The sequence below is a fragment of the Crocodylus siamensis genome, chromosome 15 (assembly GCF_052110815.1).
Source record: "Crocodylus siamensis isolate JL-2025a chromosome 15, ASM5211081v1, whole genome shotgun sequence".
NCBI classification, from domain to species: Eukaryota; Metazoa; Chordata; order Crocodylia; family Crocodylidae; genus Crocodylus; species Crocodylus siamensis.
Window position 1 is genome coordinate 35028470 of NC_143409.1, and position 20171 is coordinate 35048640.

The following is a 20171-nucleotide window of genomic DNA, read 5'->3' on the forward strand; positions in this document are numbered from 1 at the left end:
TTTCCATCTGACCGGCCCATGCTTTGCGTGAATAAAAACCTTTCGGGCTGCTGCTTCTAAAGTAGATTTACCTTCAATCACCATTTATTAAATCTCCATCCATTAAAAACCATAGCTTGCAGGAGCTGTGTGCATTAAGCCTGATTATGAAGTCTGTAGGGAAGGAGGGAGGGAGACAGCAGTTTGTATCAGTGCATCGACTTGTTTTGCTACTTGCCTAGCCAGCTTGTAAGACTTGTAACAGGGTGCACAGCAGAGCAGGACTCTTGTGATTTTGAGCTTTGGTTTTGTTTTATAAAGCCAGCTCTCTATTATTTTTCCCTTTTTTTTTTTGGATGAGTTTACTCATGTTTGGTTTCAGTAAACGATAGCTCTGGCTCTATGAAAAACATTAGTGTGTCCCTTGGTGGCAGGGTGCTAGGTCCCTTATGGAAGGTAAGGGACAGGGAATTAAAAAAGGAAGAGGAGGGAAGTATTCAGGTTCATTGAGGAGAATGAGTGGCTCCTTCAAACGCACTTCATTGAAGGGCTCGGCATCTGGATCTCAGAAGGTAAGCTTGTCATTACTGGAGTTGTCAAATAAGAGGCAAATAGCTGAAGAAATGTTCAGATCCTCTTTGTAGTGGCTGGTAACACATAAAGAAGAATGATTTTCTATGTCCTTCTGTCCTCTTGTAATTTGCAAAGGTACAAACCTGTCTCTGTGGAAGTTTTTTCTTTTACATGCTCACTGTTTAAAGGTAACTGAGATGAGAAAAGTTACCAGAAGAAAGGTTTTACTTGGATTATTGCTATTCAGATCACATCTTAATGATATTTTGTGTTGATGCTAACATGTTAGAGGGATTTTAAAGTGATTCTCTGTTACTCTATATCAGCAAAAGGCTATAAGAAATAGAACTGATGGATAGATTACATACATTGCAATATATGAATTGAAATGAAAATAGGAGCAGGATGAATTGAAATTCCCGGGTGATCTCTAAGCTGAGCTTCTTAATGTCATAAACTTGCACATAGAGGATGAGTCCTCAGTCTATGTCAAGGGATGAAATTCATTCTTATGTTTTAATGTCATTTGTCTAGTGGAGGGTGGGCTAGTTTGGAATAAACACAGAGCAGCCTGAACCAGGATATTTAGGTTTCTGAACTCAACTATAACATTTTTTTCCTCCAACCCAGCAGCTTTCCCTTTTACACTAACCACTGCTGGGGTGTACTGCATTGTGGATGCAAAAATTTTGGTAAATAGTAAAAATAAACCTGGCAGGGGAGAAGTGTAAGAAATTGGGTTTGACATCTTGGAGGAAGGAAATCCTTCCTCTATATGCATCTAGCAGCAGCTAATCAGGTATAAGAAGCATCCTAATTTGAAACCGTCTTTCTGTGTGGTGAGGAGCGTACCTTGTCAGTTGTGAATGCTAGAAAGGCTTGCAGGATCCCCTCAGCAAACAGATATTTTTGTGCTGTGATAGCTGTGGGCCTTGGTAAGTAGAATGCTAAGAATCAGGAAAGGATAATCATTATTATTTGTATTCTGGTTGTAATTAGAGGCTTCTGTCTCTCTGCTGGGCACTGAATGTGACACCCAGGTAACAGGCCTGATTGCCAGGGAGGACTGTGGAGTGAGTTGTACTGGCCTATAGGGGCTCAGGTGGGAGGCCTTCCCCCTGCCACTACAACACACTGCAAAGAAAAACTGAGAACCTCAAAACCTTTACATTTGAGCTCACTTATTGAGCTGATAAGTATAAAACCATGCATTAATGTATCTTTTGAAGCCTAACAGAACTACCATGGTCATTACTATCCCATGCAAAACAACCTCTCTCCAAACCTTCATTTATTTCCCCAACTAAAATTTGGAAAGGTGGTTTTTTAATAACTACGATGCATGGATGTTGGACTGGATGACCTCTGAGGTCCCTTCAGCTCTGTTATTCTATGCTTAATACTCATTTAAACCTGCTGAATTGGTAAGAAGGATCCACAACATGCACCTGCTGCTTACCAAATGTCTTTTAATCATAATAACCTTGGTGTGTTCAATGTTTTTTTTAAGTCCCTGATCTCATCTTGCTATTGCAAAGCTTACATAATTTTATTTCCTCTTAGTGACCAGCCAGGCTGAAATACCCAGATGTAAATGACTATTTCTGACCCTGCTAATCACAAGGGTTAAGCTAAATCTGTCAGGAACAGACATAAATGCAATATGAGTCTGACTTTTCCTAACATAGATGAATTTGCCTTGGAATTGCTAAAATTATCATATGCTAACAAGTAGGGCTGTGCAAAGCTTCAGTCGCTGATTCAATTCAGTGGAGATTCGCCCTGATTCAGTGGCTGAATCTCCGAATCTGAATTGAATCAAGAGACCCTTTAATCTGTCTGAATTGAATCAGAACCCTCCAAATCAGTTCAGAGATATTTGGAAAGATTCGATGATTTGGACATAGACACAGCTTTAAATGTTTTTTCTATATACCTCAAAGTACCAGGCGGCTCATGAATGCTGCAATACTGGGGCAGATGGAGTGTCCCACAGGAACGCAGGAGGGTCCCCAGCACATTCGACAGTGGACCCAGAAGTGGACCAGAAGTACTTCCAGTCCACTTCCAAGTCCGCTGAGGAGCATGGGAGACCCCTCCCCTCCGCCCCCTGGCTTGGTGACTGGTGCTGCCTGGGTCTGGGGCAGCATTCAGGGTCCCCCCCGTGGCCAAGCCACAGTTGGGCGGCGGACCTGGAAATGGACCAGAAGTACTTCAAGTCCATTTCCAGGTACACCACCGAGCATGCGGGGGGTCCTAATGTGCTCCTGTGGGATGCTCCATCCACCCCAGTATTGCAGTGTTCACAAGCTGTGCCTGGTACCTCAATGTATGTAGAAAAAACATTTAAAGCTGTGTCTATAGCCAAAACGCTGATTCTCTGAATCGGCATCGAATCTTCAGATTTTGCCGAATTGAATCGGGACAGTGATCTGAATTAATTAATCAAATCTCTGTCCCCAATTTGGGCTGAATCTGAATTGAATGTGGCCCATTTTGCACACCCCTACTTACAAACACTTCTAAGAGCTGCACGTTCTGCTCTGTGGCTTTAGCTTTGATTTTCAGTAGTTCACTTTCTACTCATGCTTTTGTTTCTTTTTAGGCTTGCTATGATTCAATTTTCATGAGAAAATGTGATTTAGCAGTGTTTATAAAAGTATTTTCCATAATTTGTATCATGACCAATGGGTTGGTGGTAATTCTGCTGAGCAGGCCTGTATGAGTTCTGCTGACTCTTTGAGGCACGTGGTGTGTTACCTGATCAGCATATGAGAGAGCTGGAAGGGATTGTATAAGAGAGGCCTGGGGCGAGGGATGATTATCTTGAAGTGGGAACTGGTGATTCCTTGTTTAGGGAAGTTGTTTTTTGTTAGTTTCTTTCTCCATCAGGCATAAGCCAGGTCTTGACACTAATCACTGATATGGTTCCTGAGCAATTTTTTGATGGAATATAGTGCTTTATGTAAGTTTGGAAATGACACAGTTCCCACAAGGTAGCTGAAGGATACAGATTAATAATGAGTATTCCACGTGCCACTGTAGGCATGTCTGGGCACAAACCATCTTTTATACCACACCTGACCCAATGGGTTCCTGGGCCAGGATCATGGCTTGTATTTGGCCTGAAATACAAATCAATAACAATCATAATTAAAAGTGCCCAGCAACTGTACTTAACAATTTAGAACAGATATTGGGGAAATGCTCCAGTAGAAAGTGATTCAACTCTGTATTTCCTACGAAGGGGCATATTCTGATATCTTTAGTTTTATAACAAAATACGTTAGCCTGTACATAGTCCTTCTGAAGTTATTATCCAGCATTCTGATATCTTTGGTTTTATAACGAAATACGTTAGCCTGTACGTAGTCCTTCTGAAGTTATTATCCAGCATAATCTAGCTCCAAATTAAATACTCTTAAATGTATCTAAAAAATGGTAGTGCTTAAGCCAAGAAATACTGGCTTTATTGTGCTGGGTGAATATAACGTGTTCAAATTTTCATACATTTCCTAAGTGGAAGTGTTCTGTCTAGATGAACATCCCAGCACCATGTGGTGGTGATATACAATGCCTGTTACCTGTACGTACCATTCGCATTGACGTTGTCTAAAAATAATTGGAATGTGCTGACTTTAACCCATCTCCCATAGATCTTTTGATAAAATTCTTTTCCTGAAACACAATTCTTCATTCTTTGGATATTCTTTTCTACTTACCTCAAATGTTGAAACATTTTTTTCCAGACCTGTGACTGTGCTGAGTTCTTCTGTGTGGGATCACCCAACACAAGTTTTTAAAAGGCTCAGATTTAATTTTTGTTTAAGTCCTGCTTGATCTGAATGTCTTACAATTCATACCTATGTCCTGTTACTGGAGGTAGAATGTGATGCAGGGATCACTGCCACATCTACAAAAATGTGTAAAGAAAGTACAGCCAAGGGGTTTTAAAGATATGTGTCTGAATCACCCAGGCTGTGAAAATTTCAAACCACTTTCTATTTAAGGGAACAGATTTCTTTTTTAAGTATACAAAATATCATCCAATCTAGTGATTTTATTTGATAAATTTGTAGAATGTGGAAAGGTACACAGATGTCTTGGAGTTGCAGATTGAGGTGAATAATTTATTACATATTTGGTAAAAGATTAGACAAGGCAAAATAAAATAAAGGCAGGGAGAAGGAAGAGTTCATTCCCTGGTTGGAAACATATTGCAACTACAAAGCATAGTACACAAAAACACAGGCAAAGAAAAATGTACCCAGTGGTTTTAATCTCCTTTTTTACTCTTGCTATATCTGGCAGTAGGTTGCATTTTCCTTCAAGTTAATCATTATTTGCTTATAAGATTAGCCCCATAGGTTTATTAAGAATGGTTCTCTGTGACTACCTGGTACTACAGATGTATAGCATAGCTATGATTAATTAAAGACTTAATTAGCTATTTATATACACAGTTTGATAAGCATTTACTTCTGTAAATTTAAACTTCAGTTTCCCCAGAGACTCCTACTGTGGTTATGAAATTCATTTTGAGCTAACATTTGGGTCAATAATGTCAATTTAATGCAAGTTCATACACTACCATATGCTGGACAGGTTTCCTGTGCTGTGTGTTGGGAGATGATTTAAGAATAATTTTCTTTTCTCTCCACAACAAAAATACAGTTGGACAGGGATATATGGTACTGAGTGCTTGAGGGTAAGTGAAGTAGACTTTGAGGGTAGGAAGGGTAGGTGGAGTCTACCCTAGCCAAGGACACAAAGGTTGGGGTGGGAGGAGCAGGGAAGGAAATTCAGTCAAACAACAGCAGGCAACAGGATGAGGGGTTTTTTTTGATTGATTCAGTATGTATTTGGTTGGATATGAAACAGGTCAAGCGCTTATAAGATTTCTTAAATCAACTGTTTCACATCACTTCTGGCATAATCAGAATCTTCTAGTCATGACTATCAACCTAGCTAAACATCAGTGTTCTTACTGCTTGGAAAACTTTCCTAACAATGGTCAGAAAGAAGAGAAAAGTGTTGTCACAAGAATGTCAGCTCCATCTGTGCCTGTGGATATGTCCTGGAGCCATAACAGCGTGATGCAGTTTTACAGTTATTCAGGGAACACAGAAGAGTTTAGAGGCAGAATTCAGAAGGATTCTGCCAAATGGCCAATAATCACTGACCAAGTTCCACTTTTGCATCTGAATGCTGGGCCAGCACAAACCAATTGTAAGGGTTTTCCTTTAAAACAGGAATGAAAGAAAAAAAAATCAGATATCCATTTTTCACAGCAGCTTTCCAATGGAGCACAAGTAAAGTGAGACTGACTTCTCTATCCAGCTGACTATTATTGCTTTCTCAAACCAGTGTTTGAGACTGACAATCGTATCAATCACTAGTGCCCTAGTGAAACAGAAGAAATCAACAGAGAAAAGAGCTATAATAGACGGAGACACTTGGAGATTAGACTGAAGCAAGATTGTAGGTTTGATCTTTAAAAATGAAGTTCAAAAGACAAATTCTATGCGTCCTACAATGGCCATTTCTGAAATTCTGTGGCATTTCTTTCAGCATCTAGTATTCAAACTTCAAAGCGGAGAGGGGGCAAGTGAGACACCAGCCCTGATACTGATTCAAAGGGGCATTAGAACAGACCCCCCCAGGGAGCCTGCTACCGCCACTGTAACAGCCTCTGAGTGAGGAGGTAAATATTCACTTTGTCCCACCGTTCCACCCAAGGCACCCACATTTCAAGTTATGCCTCTACAGCCATCTTTCCCAAAATATTTCCAATTAATTCCTGATGATTACCTTGTAAAAATGCTCAGTACAAAATTTTTAAATTCTTTGGAACATGCTTAAAAAAACCCCTGTAGTTGAAAATCTTCCTCCCTCTTTGGAAGTATTTTTGAAACCAAGCTCTTTTTTTAAGTGTACTTGGCACAGAAACATGAGAGATGTAAGTAAAAAAATAATGTAGTACTACCAAAGGGATGATGATTGGCATCTCACTTGTTCACAAAAAACATCTTTTTTTTAAGAACTACAAGTGAGCCGAGTTTTTCTCTAGCAAAGGATGATATTCCTAAAATTAAATCTAAAAGCTCTTTAGTTGAGCAACATGGGCTTCTAATGGTACTAGTGATACTGCAGACAAAGATGCTGTGAGGGAAAATTTCAGTGCCTCCTGTACAAGCAGTTACCATTCCACAGACATCTGAGAAGAGACAGCCTTCCCTCAGAATTCATGAGGAAACTACTGCTTTCACTAGAAATACATCTCCAGTGATGGAAAGAGTCCTTATGCAATTTATGTGCTTGCCTGATGGTCCATCACTGAATGTGTTCACATTCCTACCAACTATCTGATTTGCAGCTAGCTCTTCCAGGGTTTGCAACCCTACAGTAAACATAGGGTCACTGTTATCCTTTTACATCATGTCTTCCTTCGCACTGGTTTTATGCATCAGCTGCCTCAGTCAAGCTCAACATATGGTCAGGAGCTCTAGAGGTTATACTGAGTAGCTCAAAACCACTGGATAAAAAAATTCATGAGAAGCTTGAAACTTCGGGCATCAGAAATTCAGTTTGTAAATTGTGGAATACTGCTTGTTTTCTGCTGTTCCACTGTAGCATACTGCATATATGCTCCTGCTTCAGGCATAGCTTTGATGTGCATCTGTGCTCTTGGTGGGCAAGCCATAGTCACCAAGCACAAATTATTCCTGCCACTGATCCATGGGTCACATACGAAAACCCGGTGCTGGATTTAGGCTAAGAAAACTGCAGCTTAGGGTCTCACTTTATGAGGGGCCTCTAAACCAACCCCCAGCCATGAAAGGTCAACTGCCAGACCAGAAGTGACCATGGACCGGAAAACTGTGGTCCCACAGAGCTGGGTGGAGGGGTCACAACTCCTCCCACAGGGCCCGCAGCAGCCGCGGTTGAGTTTTGGGGCCCCCCCCGGGGCTGGAGGGCTCTTTACCTGTGTTCTGGTCAGAAATTCCAGCCACAGTTTGCTGGGCCACCGCTGCTTGTGGTCCATAGTTTGCTAGGCTGTGGCATAGAAAGGATGGAAACCCCTATTTAGGGTCCCACCCTGTCATAATCCAGCCCTGCTAAAACCCCACTGGACCTGTTTTACATAAGCTTCTGTATGGCTCCTTGTAGCAGGGCACTGGGATGTACCTAGTCCTTGAAGAGAGCAAGCAGCTTGAGAGACTGCTTGCAGGTGGCAGAGGAGAACTAATGAGGGACTCACCTGACAGGAAGAGGGCTCAGGTTGGAGCTATATAAGCCCAGAGCTTGCACTGGGCAGGTAGGCTATCCCCAGCAACCAAGAAGTAAGTTGCTCCTGGCTGCAAGGCATCCGAAAGGACCGGATATTGATGAACAAACCTTGGAGGTTTGGGAACAGAGGCAAGTCCCCTGGGCTAAGAACGACTGGGTTTACAGGCAAGTGACCTTTGTTTATGTTAAACTCTAGAGGGAAGAGGTCAGCCAGAGTGTGGGGAGGATTCTTGTTTCTTTGAGTTAGCCTGGTCATTTAGCCTTGAGCCCTGCTGGGACCAGCTTAAGGTCTATTTGGAGAATTGGTAACCCAGGAGCCCTCACACTGAGACTGGGGCCCAGTGAGGAGCCCAGGAGCCTAGAAAAAAACTGAGACCCAAACCAGAAGGTCCAAGAGTCCAGGGAAAGGTCGAGCTGGGCCAGTGAGTCCATGAGCCCAGAGTAGGCCAAGCTGAACTAGAGGGTCTGGGAGCTCAGAGGAGGGGCTGTGCATGGGACCAAGGGTCTGAGAGTGCAGAGAGAGATTGTGCAGAGGACCAGGGGGTCCAAGGGCCCAAGGGGGCCAAGTGTATGAAGAGAAAGATCAAAGAGAAAACACCCGGGAGGCTTAGGGCACGGTAAAGAGAAGGTGAAGGAGCTGTGTAATTTACCCTCAAGGCTCTTGGTGCCCGTTTTTTACAAGTGTATCCCTTCTGTCTCAACATGTCAGCTCATGTAACCCTTTATATTTTTTTTCTTGTTTTTTGGGGCGGGGCGATTGAGGTCCCACAGTAAGGGAGGGAGTGGGGCAGGGGCAGGCACTGCTTAGCTGGGGCGGGGCATGGGACAGAGCTATGAGCGACTTGTTCTTGAGGGTGTGGGGAGAAGGGACGGCTCCCGCTGCTGCATGGACCCTGGGAGGGCATAAGAGATGTGTGCTCCCAGATCTGCGTGGGGTGGGGCATGGCAGACTGCCACGACAGGGGGCGGGGGGCAGATCAAGGCCCCAGCAGTGGGGAAGGGAGTGGGGCTGGGGCAGGGGCAAAGGCTGTCCAGCTGGGGCGGGATGCGGGACTGAGCCACACAGAGTGGGGGGGCTCCCACTTCTACAATACCCTGGGAGGGCATGGTGGGCATGTACCTCCAGATCTGCATGCAGAGGCAAGCAGGCTGCCACTGTGGGCTAGGGCACTGGGCTCTTCCCAGCAGGGGCTGGGCCAGGCTATGCTCGGGGCAAGCAGTGGTGGTGCTGGGAGGGGGGTTGCAGGGCTGGGGGTGCTACAGTGAATTCTGAAGTGGCTGCAGCCCCCCCCCCACTCCCATACCCTCACTCGCATAGGCCCCTGCAGTGAGGGAGGAAGTGGGGCTAGGGTAGGTGCTGCCCAGCTGGGGCAGAAAGTAGGAGAGAGCCATGAGTGGCACATCTGTGGAGCACAGGGAGTGGCAGCTCTTGCTGCTGCATGCACCCTAGGAGGGCACAGGGTATGAGTGTCCGTGATCTGCATGGGACAGTGTGGAGTGGGGCAGGCTGAGCCAGGGCTGCCCTGGGCTGTTCCTGGTGGGGGGTCGGTTGGGCTGCACTCAGGGTGGGCAGTGGTGGCACTGAGAGGGGGCTACAGGAGGGCTGCAGCCCAAAATTCACTGTAGCCCCCCCCAACCACCTCTCTCAGCACCACCTGGCCCAACACCCCTGCTGGGAGCAGCCCAGCACTGCCCTGGCAGATCTGGGGCCACATGCCCCCTGTGCCATGCAGAGATGCACGCAGTGGTGGGAGCTACCACCCCCCATTCCCCCTGGATGAGCCACTCACCGTTCTGTCCCATGCTCTGCCCCTGTTGGGCAGTGTGTAACCCAGCTGTAGCTCCAGCCCCTGCCCCACTCTGTCCCTCACTGCAGGAGCCTATGGGAGCAGGGCAATGGGGGGTGGGGATGCAGCCATCCCCAAATTTGCCATAGCCTCCTCAACCCCCATTCCAGTGCTGCTGCCACCCACCCCAATCCCTGCCCAGGCCCCCCCTGCTGGGAAAAGCCTGGCACAGCCCTGGCCCCAGCCTGCCCAGCCCTGCATGCATATCCAGGTCCACACACCCCCATGCCCTCCTGGGATGTGTGCAGCAGTGGGAGCTGGCTCTCCACACAGCTAGTCCCATGCCCCGCCCTGTCTGGGCAGCCCCTGCCCCAGCCGCACTCCCTCCCCCTACAACAGATTTGCCAGCTGGACTCAGCTGCTCTCCATATAGCCAGGGTGCACTTCTGGCCACCCATGTGTTGCATGGTGGCTGTGCACGTGCACATGCACATGGAGTTTCACATACCCCCTACAACCATTTTAAGTACCCCCTAGGGGTACACATACCCCCAGTTGACAACCACTGCCCTACAGAGATCTAGTTAGGTTGAGAGGGAGTTACCTAACCTGAGGGCTGGATTGAGTCTAGAGGGGGCTCAGGGGACACCCAGTGGGAACTGTTTGGAATTAGGGTTCACTTTAAGGTCTGTTGGCAGCCAACCTTAATCAACATATTATACTTCAATATTTAAGAACAAGACATGGCAGTAAGGCCATTAGGGGGCATCACAACCACCCCTGTGGAAAGGAACCTATCACACTCCTGTCACTGAAGGCCAGCAAGTCAGCTGTTCCAGGGTTCTGGGTGGAGGCAAAAGCAACTAACTTTGAGTTCTCTGACTCTTAGCTGCCAGTAGTTTAACAGGAGGGTCCTTTAAGAATTTGCCATATGTAAGAGTTCGTTCATAAAAATGAAAATCCATGAATTGAGCAATAAATGTAAAATGTTCAAGTATACATAGCAGCAAAATTTTGTCTTCTCTTGCTTTACAGAATGCTTATGGGCAAAGTTGGTGTTAGACTCATGGGAGTACCTGAAGAGGTTAACACACTGTTAATCTGTAGATCTGAATTAGCTTCCTCTTGTGGGATTCCCCTATCATGCAGAGCCCTATTCAGTTGCTTCAGTTGCTCACCCCTTAAACCTGCTATGCTTATAGGGCAGGAGGAAGATGTACAGTAAGAAATAATATATTACACTTGCCTAACGTGACACAAAGGACCTTTACTTTCTTCATAAATCCATCTGTCTGCATAAGTCAAGAAGGAGAAATGTTTAGCTTGAGAAGAATACTGCATTCACAAGTATTTAATGTCTTTTATCTTGATGCAAGTTAGTTAATGATTGTTACCTCCCGTGTCTTTCTGCTAGACGCCATGCGTGCAATTTCTGCTCGAGCCTGGCTGTGACTTCTTCGGGACAAATGGGCTGGTCACTGGGCAACTTTCAGGATGATGCACCAGGAGCCTCACTTTCCAGGATCCTCGCTTTCCATGTCTTTGATTATCAGTTTATTTCAGTCAGGAGGACTATATTTTGGTCCTGCTTCCCCTGGTGCTTCCCTGTGGGTCACTTCTTTCATAGCTCCTTCATGGAGCTCTGCCTTCCCTACACTCTGCCTACCGCCAACCATGATGGAATCATTCATCGTTGAAAATTATGTTCTGGGTTCTCTCCATGCTCAAGTTGACTGGGTCTGGTGACCGTAGCAACACCGCTTTTCCTTGTGGGCGTCTCCAGTGACCCTCTTTCTTCGCCTATATCGTGTCTGTGTTTGGCACTGCCCTGCTCTCGAGTGCCCTGTCCCTCTTCTGGGGTCGTGTTTGGTTATCTGTCACCTGCAGCTGATATGCCATTCTGCTGGGTCCTACCAGGCTCCAATCTTCATTGGAGGTCTCAACTGTCCATAGTGGCCCCATGGACAGTGCTTCTGATCGAGGCTGCCTATATAGCCCTGGGTATAACCCCTTCCTGAGGTGCCCACCAGGGCTTTCCTGGAGGAGCTTCCAAGTGCTCTTGCTCTCCCTGCTGCACTGGGGACTCCATTTCAGGTCCCCGCGGTTAGAGTTCTGCCAGGCTTTTTAGCCCGGTTTCAGGCACCCGGCCAGCCAATTAGCCCCGGCATGCCGATAAAGTGGGTCCTAACCAATTCAGGAGCTGCTCCCGGCTCCCTCCAGCTTGTACGCTTTTTTTCTCTTTGAAGTGTAGCCGTGGCTGGTCTGCCTGCTGCGGTTTCATTTTCACCAGCTCCACTCCTACTGGCAGCATCCCACTGCCTCCCAGCTTTACCAGGTAAGTCTTTTCCACAATCATCTCGTAATTAAATTTAAATGGAAGGACTTGCTGTTCTCCATTTGCTAATTACTCATAGGTTGTGTAGCAAGAAACCTTTTTGCCTACCCCCCCCTCAAATGTGAAGCTCCTCCATATGGTAAAAGCCCCTTTTTGCAGTAGTTGGCCCCCTTTTGGGGATGTTTTATCTTTTCTACCTTTCCTTCCTTCCTCCCTTTTTCTTTCATTATGTTATTATTTTTATATAAAGTGTACTTGTAGTGAAAATAGAGCTTGTAGATGCTTTTACAAATGTACTTTAAGTTTAAAAGTAAGTTGTACCATGTAACAATGTTAGCAAGGGCAGGAATCTCTGTATGAAGCAGGTCCCTGAATGAATCGTGGTTGATTGTGTAACACAGTAGCTAATCTGAATAGGCAAGTTAACGAGCAGCAATTAACACCTACATACCACAGACTAAGGAGATGAAAGAATCAATACAGAGCCAGGAACTCCCTGAAACTTCACTGTTAAAGGTACACAAGCCCTTGTTTGAACTAATTGACACTGGAAACAGACCCTTGGGGCTGAAATACCCCCTGATCAACCACTTCCAGAGCTCTATTCATCACGGCAGTGAATCGATCAAAATTCATCAACAGACTCCCAAGACTGTACGTACCTGCATGACCCCTGGTGCTAACAGCTGCCATCCAGCAGCTACCAAGAGGGACATCCCTCAAGGTCAACGACCTCTAAATTGGGTCAACCCGAGAATTGGGGAGTCACCAAAGTCTGCCAGAGACGGATAAAAGGCAGTGAAGAATGACCCCCAATGGTGCCCTCTTTGACCTGACCAGCACCCTGCCTGTCCAGCCAGAAGGAACAGCCAGTAACCCCCTTCTGAAGCAACATCGCACTGAAAGAAGCCTGGACTGGCCATCGACAGTGGACTCCAGTGCTTGGGGACAGGTATATCTTGACACTGATGCTTAGTGTTCATAGCTAGCTACTGTGTGTGTGTGTGTGTGTGTGTGTGTGTGGATCAGCACCAAGGTTTATGGTCTGACTCTTGCATCCATCCAGTAAACTAGAATTTTATGATGATCCTGTAAGTTGGTCCATTGTAGCCAACAGTTGAACAATCAACAATAAGTATAATTATGAATAAAATACTTCAAATGCTGTCTAATTTCAAACTCTACCTTGGCATGAAGTTGACATTAATTGTAGTATGATATGCCACAAAGGGTGAACATTCCTGTAATTGAGGTAGGCTTTATAAACTTGGTGAGCAACTCAAATAGGTATTGTGCAATGAAATGGTGAAAATAAAGCAAGACAGAGCTATACGCTCAAATGCTGCAATCAAGTCTCCTGGACTTGGAGACAGCTGGATGGGGAAGCCCGAGCTTTATCATTAGTTCTGTCACTAACCCTGCTGCTTGAACTTTGCCAAGTTACATTCCCACTCTGCCAATGTTTCCTGTCCCATCTTTTGTCTGTCTTGCTTATTTAAAATGTAAGCTCTTTGGGACAGAAATTTTCTCTCAGGCTACAGACATTTGGGGAGCTTAGGGGGAGGTTAGATTCCATTTAAAAAGGTCACCCAATCTAACTTAGTTTTTCCAGTCCAGGCCTTATACTTAGATTCCTAGATAGTCTGCATTTAGGTAGACCTATAACAGAAGTTCAGGAAAATTTTAAATCAATCTAAAAACCCTATCTAAGCTAACTTCAACTTAGATTGGGTCCAGGGCTTCTCTTTTCCTTCTCCCCCCTCCCTCCACAACAATGGATTATTTATAGCCCTCTGACTCCTTCCCCATAATACCCAGATGGAAAACTTCCTTTGCAGACCAGCCAGAATCCCCCCAACCACACCAAACCCCACAGTCCTACAAGCTACTCCTGGTGCCAGGAGCTGATGGAAATAAATTAGGGTGGGAGAAGAGGGAGGTAGAACTGGGGGAGTTGCTTGGTTGGGGGAGGGATTGTTCATTTGGGGGTGGAGGGGCTCCAGAGGCTAAAACTTAGCCTCTGGTCTCAAGGGGAGTACAGACCCCTAATGCTGCCCACCCCCTCCCCCAATTTAATTCAGTCATGCTCCTAGAACTGATAAACACTGATAAAACCAGCCCAGGGGCAGGTTTGAAAGATATGGGGAAATTTGGTGGCATCAAGGGGGCTGGGGAGGGGGGTTTGGCAGGATCAGAGAGCCTCTCCAAACACCCCCAAGTCTCCCTATCAACCCCACTAGCCCTCCCAATCCTGCCAAGCCCTCCTGAACTCCACCAACCTTCCTGCAGACCTCATTTGGCCCCCTGATCCCACCAACCTCCCCCTCCACATGTCCTGCGTTTGCTTCCCCGCTAGCCTTCCAATCCTGATTTGCCTTAGATCAGGTTGCCATTTTTAACCCGATGTAACCTACCCAAATGTCTGTATATACCTTCATAGTATATGCAGTGCCTAGCTCAAAGGAGCCACAATCTCAATTGTTATTTCTAAACTATAATAATTATATACTATACAACAGCTAAAATAACTGGATGGTGAATCCTTTTGTACAGAAAGGCTCCTGTATGTGTGAAGTACTGGCTCAGCAATATAATCCCTCTCCCTATTTTGTAGAATGATGGCATTCAGATGTACAATGGGAGTTGGGATAATAGCTTATTAAGGGGGGGGGGCTTTTTGTGCTCCAGAAAATGATTTAACTTTCCTCTCATCAGATTTCATTTCTCAGTTTTCCATGTAATTTGCCTATGATTCATGAACGCATTTGCGCACACCCACACACATGCATGTGCTGGATTTCCAAGATACAGATATTTTCTGGGGTTGAGTACCCACAGCAAGATGCAAGAATGAAAAACATTTTTTCATGGTAGAAAAAATGAAAGGGGGACCAGCATTTCAGGTGGGGGGCCAGAGTTGCTGTCTACTAGGAAACAAGTGGTAAAGCTAGCTCCCCCCTCCTTCCGCAGTTTCTAAGGCAAAGGTTCTCAACCTTTTTAGACTCAAGCCACCCCTTGAAATATGCCAGCTCCTACCTTGCACTTGTTTCTTAACTATGGAAAAACAACAGAGTAATCCTTCTGTTGCAAAGAACTTAGGAAAACCAAAACAGAAAGTTTTTGACCTTATAGATTCCTATTTGAAATCTCTGGAATTTATCCTTTACACACCTAACAGTACTAATATTGTGTGGCACACTTAAGAGGATCTTGCAGTACCCCAGGGTGCCAGGGAATTGGTGGTCTAAGGGCAAGGCCACTGATTGAAGGCCATTGAACCATTTCTAGAAAGTATGTGAGTTGGACAGAAATCTCTTCCTGTTCTGAAGAAATTATTACCCAAAATATGTGCACTGAGGTTTTGCAGTCAGAGCCACTAGCTACTTAGGGCCTTGTTACATGGTAATTTTGAGCAGCTTCTGGTGCTCTTAACACCTGGATTGTTTATACGTTTGCACCTAAAATTTGTTTTAAGCACTTGAGACAGTTCAAAGTTACGCCACTCCAGGGCAGGATTATTTCTGATGCATGTTAGCAAGCTTGTGTTGCGTTAAGGTGTAGGCACCCTAGGATAAACCTTGGTGTAAAGACCCCGCCTGACCCCACCCTGGCTAGCCCAAATTGGGCCCACTGTCGCACCCAGCACCCCAGATCCCCACTTACTTATAGCTGCCTGCATGTCTTCTGTGGGAGAGCAGGTAGGGAGGGGTTCATCTGCCTGCCCAGCTGCTACTGCCACTGCTGTTCTCTGGGTGGGCTCAGTCCAGAGAAGAGCAGCAGCCCAGCAGGTCCGCATCCTGCATGCCTTCTGTGCATGCGTGGTGGACTTGAGGGACAGATGAGATCCTTTCTGTGTCCTAAAGTGTCCGCCTGAATACCAGAGAGACCCAATCTCTGCTTGTGTGTAAGCAACACTGACATGCATAGGGCATGAGGAAACTGAAATACATTGGCATTTGACATCTGGTATTAGGCTATTTAGGATGAGATAATTCTACATCCATACCATTGCTTAACTGTACCACAAACGGTTGCAGAACTTCCCACACTTTGGATGGAATGATGACAATATTTGTAATCTTGTAATACCCATGTTCAGTCCCGAGATGCAACAAAAACCCAACTAATTCTGAAAAGAATAAGCAAGACCACTTCCTGCTCTCATTTATATTAATCCCTGATGTCAGTGTGAGATGTGCATGTTCATATAAGAGTAAGTTTAGGCCCACATCAAATGGATGAAGGAACAGTTCATGATTGTACTTTTTAATGTAAAAGTAATTCATTTTTCCCCAGTGATCTGAAATACAGCACTGAGTTGCCAGGTGTCCACGATCTCTCAGGATCATCTTTATCTGTGAATGTGGCTCAGAATAGTATACATAAAAGTAAAACAGAAAGAGCTATTGATATGATCCCCGGAGGGGAAAACAAGGAGGAAGGCCCAGTTTAGTCTACAAGGCAGTGAGCTATGACTGCAAATATTTAATGCATACACAACCAGAAATGGGAGCACAGACATGGGGTACCCAAAAGTAGGCATCAGCATGTATAACTAGCTAATGAAGAAACTTCAGAAATGCACTTTGCCTGGATGTATAATGTATACAGTAGCAAAGAGACAGAATAGTAAAATATGCATAGGAAACTAAGACTATTACAATATATTTCTTCTCACTAGAAAAACTAATGTTAACTGGATTGATTTTGCTTCAGAAGTTCAGCATAGTTTCACTCAAAAATGGACCTGAATTTGTTGTGGAAGTCATGAGGAAGCCAGTGGAAATGACTTGAAACATGGAAATAACAGGGCCAGTGCAGCCACGGTTCATTTTAATGATCTCTACCAATCTGCACTGAAGCTACAGAGATGCCATGGACCAGGAGGTAAAAAGTCACAGAAGACAAGGCAAGAGAAAATTTGGGGACTTGAACAAAAGTTTTAACCATGTGGACAGGGAAAAGAATGGATCTTGGGGAGAATACTGAATTCTCCCCAGGAGCACTCATTTAAGGCAGTGCCCTTAGAGGCTGGCAGAGGAGAGCAGGGGTATGGGAATGTCATTGTGCTGACAGGTGTGGCAAAAATAAGGAAATAAAAGCTGCAAAAACAACAGGATTTTGAGGAAGCCTAGGTACTGTGCCTAAAGAGAAAGGGAGAAGTCTGATGCTACTCACCAAGAGAAAGAGAAGGGCAGAAGTGGCGATGGCTAGAAGTGGCTGCCAGGATCTCTGAAAGGCAGTTGTAGATACAGGACTAACCAAAAGGCAAAGAAGTAGGGGAAACACCAGGGCAGATGGGAGCAGGTGAGGTTGTTGACACAGTACATGTGCAGTGAAATAAAAAAGCTGTCTGAGGAAGAGAACTGGGAAGCACATTTTAGTTGCTGGGAGAAGGAAAAAGAGAGCGTGCCCACAAAGGCACAGCAGGAATTGTTGGGGCAAGAAAAAGGAAGAGCATGAGTGTTATGAAATCCTGGAGTAAAGAGCTTTTTCTCCTGATTTAAGCAAGGGGTGGAGAATTAATAAAAACCCAATCTGTGAGTAGATCTAAAATCCAAATAAATGAAAACCAAAGGCAGCTGGATGAACAATCACCCTGCATAATTAGAGAATATACTGCAGTAGCAATGGTAGTTCACAAAGTGAGTAAGCAAGAGGTATGTAGAATGTGGCAGATTTTCTGTAACTATGACAACAGATTTCCCTTGCTTAGTTTATATTCCCCATAGCACTTTGCAATCTCATCCAGAATTCATGAAACTCATTAGAAGCTTATTTTTAATAGTAATCTGATAATCTCTAATGGAAAGAGCCTGCTTCTTCTGACAGCCATGTTATATTTGCTGAATAATGATAGTTATGTGATCTGAATTAATAGCAAGTGACCTGATACAAGTTTCCTTCTGGTCTGAAGACCTGACAAGCAAAAATCATGCAGGTTGAAAGCTCAGCTGCTTCCTCCAAGTTGTGTCCAGTTCTTTAAAGCAGTTAAGCTCCCTCCCAGTGAAAACTCAGTCCACCCAACAGTTTCTTTACTTCATTAGAAAATACATGTTCAAAATGTTTGTTAACCTTTAGCTGCAATTCTAAATATCCCATATCATCATCACATGAATTAATTCATATTATTAGGTGAGTGTTTCTTTTTTTTATTTAATTCCCTCCTGCTAAATGACTATAAATCATTTATCTCTGAAGCCTGTATAGAAGTTAACATAGTGTCACTAAAAGAAAATTTTTTTAAGTAAATAGCAATTCAAAGATTTGTTCGATAAAAGAGAAGCTGCATGTTTTAACTGGCATGTCAGTGACTCTGGTATACATAAGTGCCTCATATTTGAAGGATGCAGACAGACATATTTTACCTACATAACTATTATAACCTACCTTGCTTTATGCTTCTTAATGCAAAGATGTTGTAAAATGTTTTCAGGTCGTATGATGCTCACTTGGAATGAAAAGGCAGCCCTCCTGTATAAAGATTAATCTCCAATAATAGCATAGTAGAAGATGTAACAGCTGGTGTGGATTAATATTCCTCTAATATCTGCTTTCATGTGATTAATAGCTATACAGATAAAACCTTTACCAGTAGAAAGCAACCAGAGGTTACTAAGCTGTCATAAATGCACCATTTATAATACTTTTTTTTCCCAGAGCAAACACCCAAAAGTTGAATGACTTTTTGCCATATTCACTATCTCATTTTAATGTCCTTGTTTGTTTTCAGTTTGTCCATTACTCTAGGTCATACATTACAAATTTGCACCATGAAAAGGGCAGAAATAAGTTAAAAGATAAATAATGTAATTATTGCTATCTTAAAATAAAACTCAAGGCCTAATCCCTCACAATGGTCTACGTACATGGGCCCTATATGCATGGGCAGGCATATCACTTTGTAAATTCATGTCTTTACTGTGTAGCATTGAAAACTATCCCTTTTGTAATTCAGCAGTGAATCATTCATTCCTTTTAGGTTGGCTCATTGTATTAGGATTGTGCACTAAATTTTGCAAGCAAAGAGAAATGCAATAGTTCTTGCCTTTATGTTGTTCATGTTACCAGAAAAATCATTTTTACTAGCAGAGAATTTTTTCTTGGAATCCAATCATAGAAAATTAGGGTTGGAAGGGACCTCAGGAGGTCATCTAGTCCAACCCTCTGCTCAAAGCACGACCATCCCCAATTAGATCATTCTAGTCAGGGCTTCGTCAAGCCGGGCCTTAAAAACCTGCAAGGATGGAGATTCCACCACTTCGCTAGGTAGCTTGTTCCAGTTCTTCACCACCCTCCTAGTGAGAGAGTTTTTCCTAATAGCCAATCTAAACATCCCTTGCTTCAACTTGAGTCCATTGGTCCTTGTTCTGTCTTCTGTCACCACTGAAAACAGTCCAGCTCCATCCTCTTTGGAACCCCCATTCAGATAGTTAAAGGCTGCTATCAAATTCCCTCAGTCTCCTCTTCTCCAAAGTAAATAAACCCAGTTCCCTCAGCCTCTCCTCATGTGTCCCAGCCCCCAAACCATTTTTGTTGGTCTCTGCTAGATTCTCTCCAACTTGTCTACATCCTTTCTATAGTGGGGGGCCCAAAACTGGACACAGTATTTGAGATGTGGCCTCACCAGTGCAGAATAGATGGGAATAATCTGCTGTAGTGGTACATAGGATTCTTCCGTCCTAAGTGCAGGACTTTGCACTTGTCCTTGTTCAACTTCATGAAATTCATTTTGGCCCAATACTCTAACTTGTCTAGGTCACTATGAGTCCTAGCCCTACACTCCAGTGTATTGACTATGTCCCCCAGTTTGGTATCATCTGTGAACTTGCTGAGGGTGCAATCCATCCCATCTTCCAGATTGTTAATGAAGATATTAAATAAAACTAGCCTTAGGACCAACCCAAGACTAGGGCCAGGATGAACTGACCCTAGGATACTCCACTTGATACTGTCTGCTAGTTAGACTTTGAGCCATTAATTACTACCCTTTGAGCTTGACTCTCCAGCCTATCTTCCTTACAGTCCATTCATCCAACCCATACTTCATCAGCTTTCTTACAAGAATGCTTTGGGAGACGGGATCAAAAGCCTTACTGAAGTCAAGTATCCAGGTTGTAGCTGTATTCATCTAGAGGAAAAGGCAATCAGGACTCATAGTAGAGATGATAGCTTTTATTAGACCAACAAGATTTTTGCAAAAAAAC

The 20171-nt window shown here is 44.3% G+C and overlaps 1 protein-coding gene across 1 annotated transcript in view; it reads left to right on the top strand.

Annotated features, from left to right (window-relative positions):
* The first annotated feature begins 494 nt into the window (after positions 1-494).
* Positions 495-20171, top strand: part of TRPM1 (transient receptor potential cation channel subfamily M member 1) — a 130764-nt gene continuing 111087 nt past the window's right edge. The window contains exon 1 of the mRNA XM_090028377.1: positions 495-551. Within this exon, the coding sequence (XP_089884503.1) occupies positions 495-551 (57 nt within the window). The remainder of the gene's footprint in view (positions 552-20171) is intronic.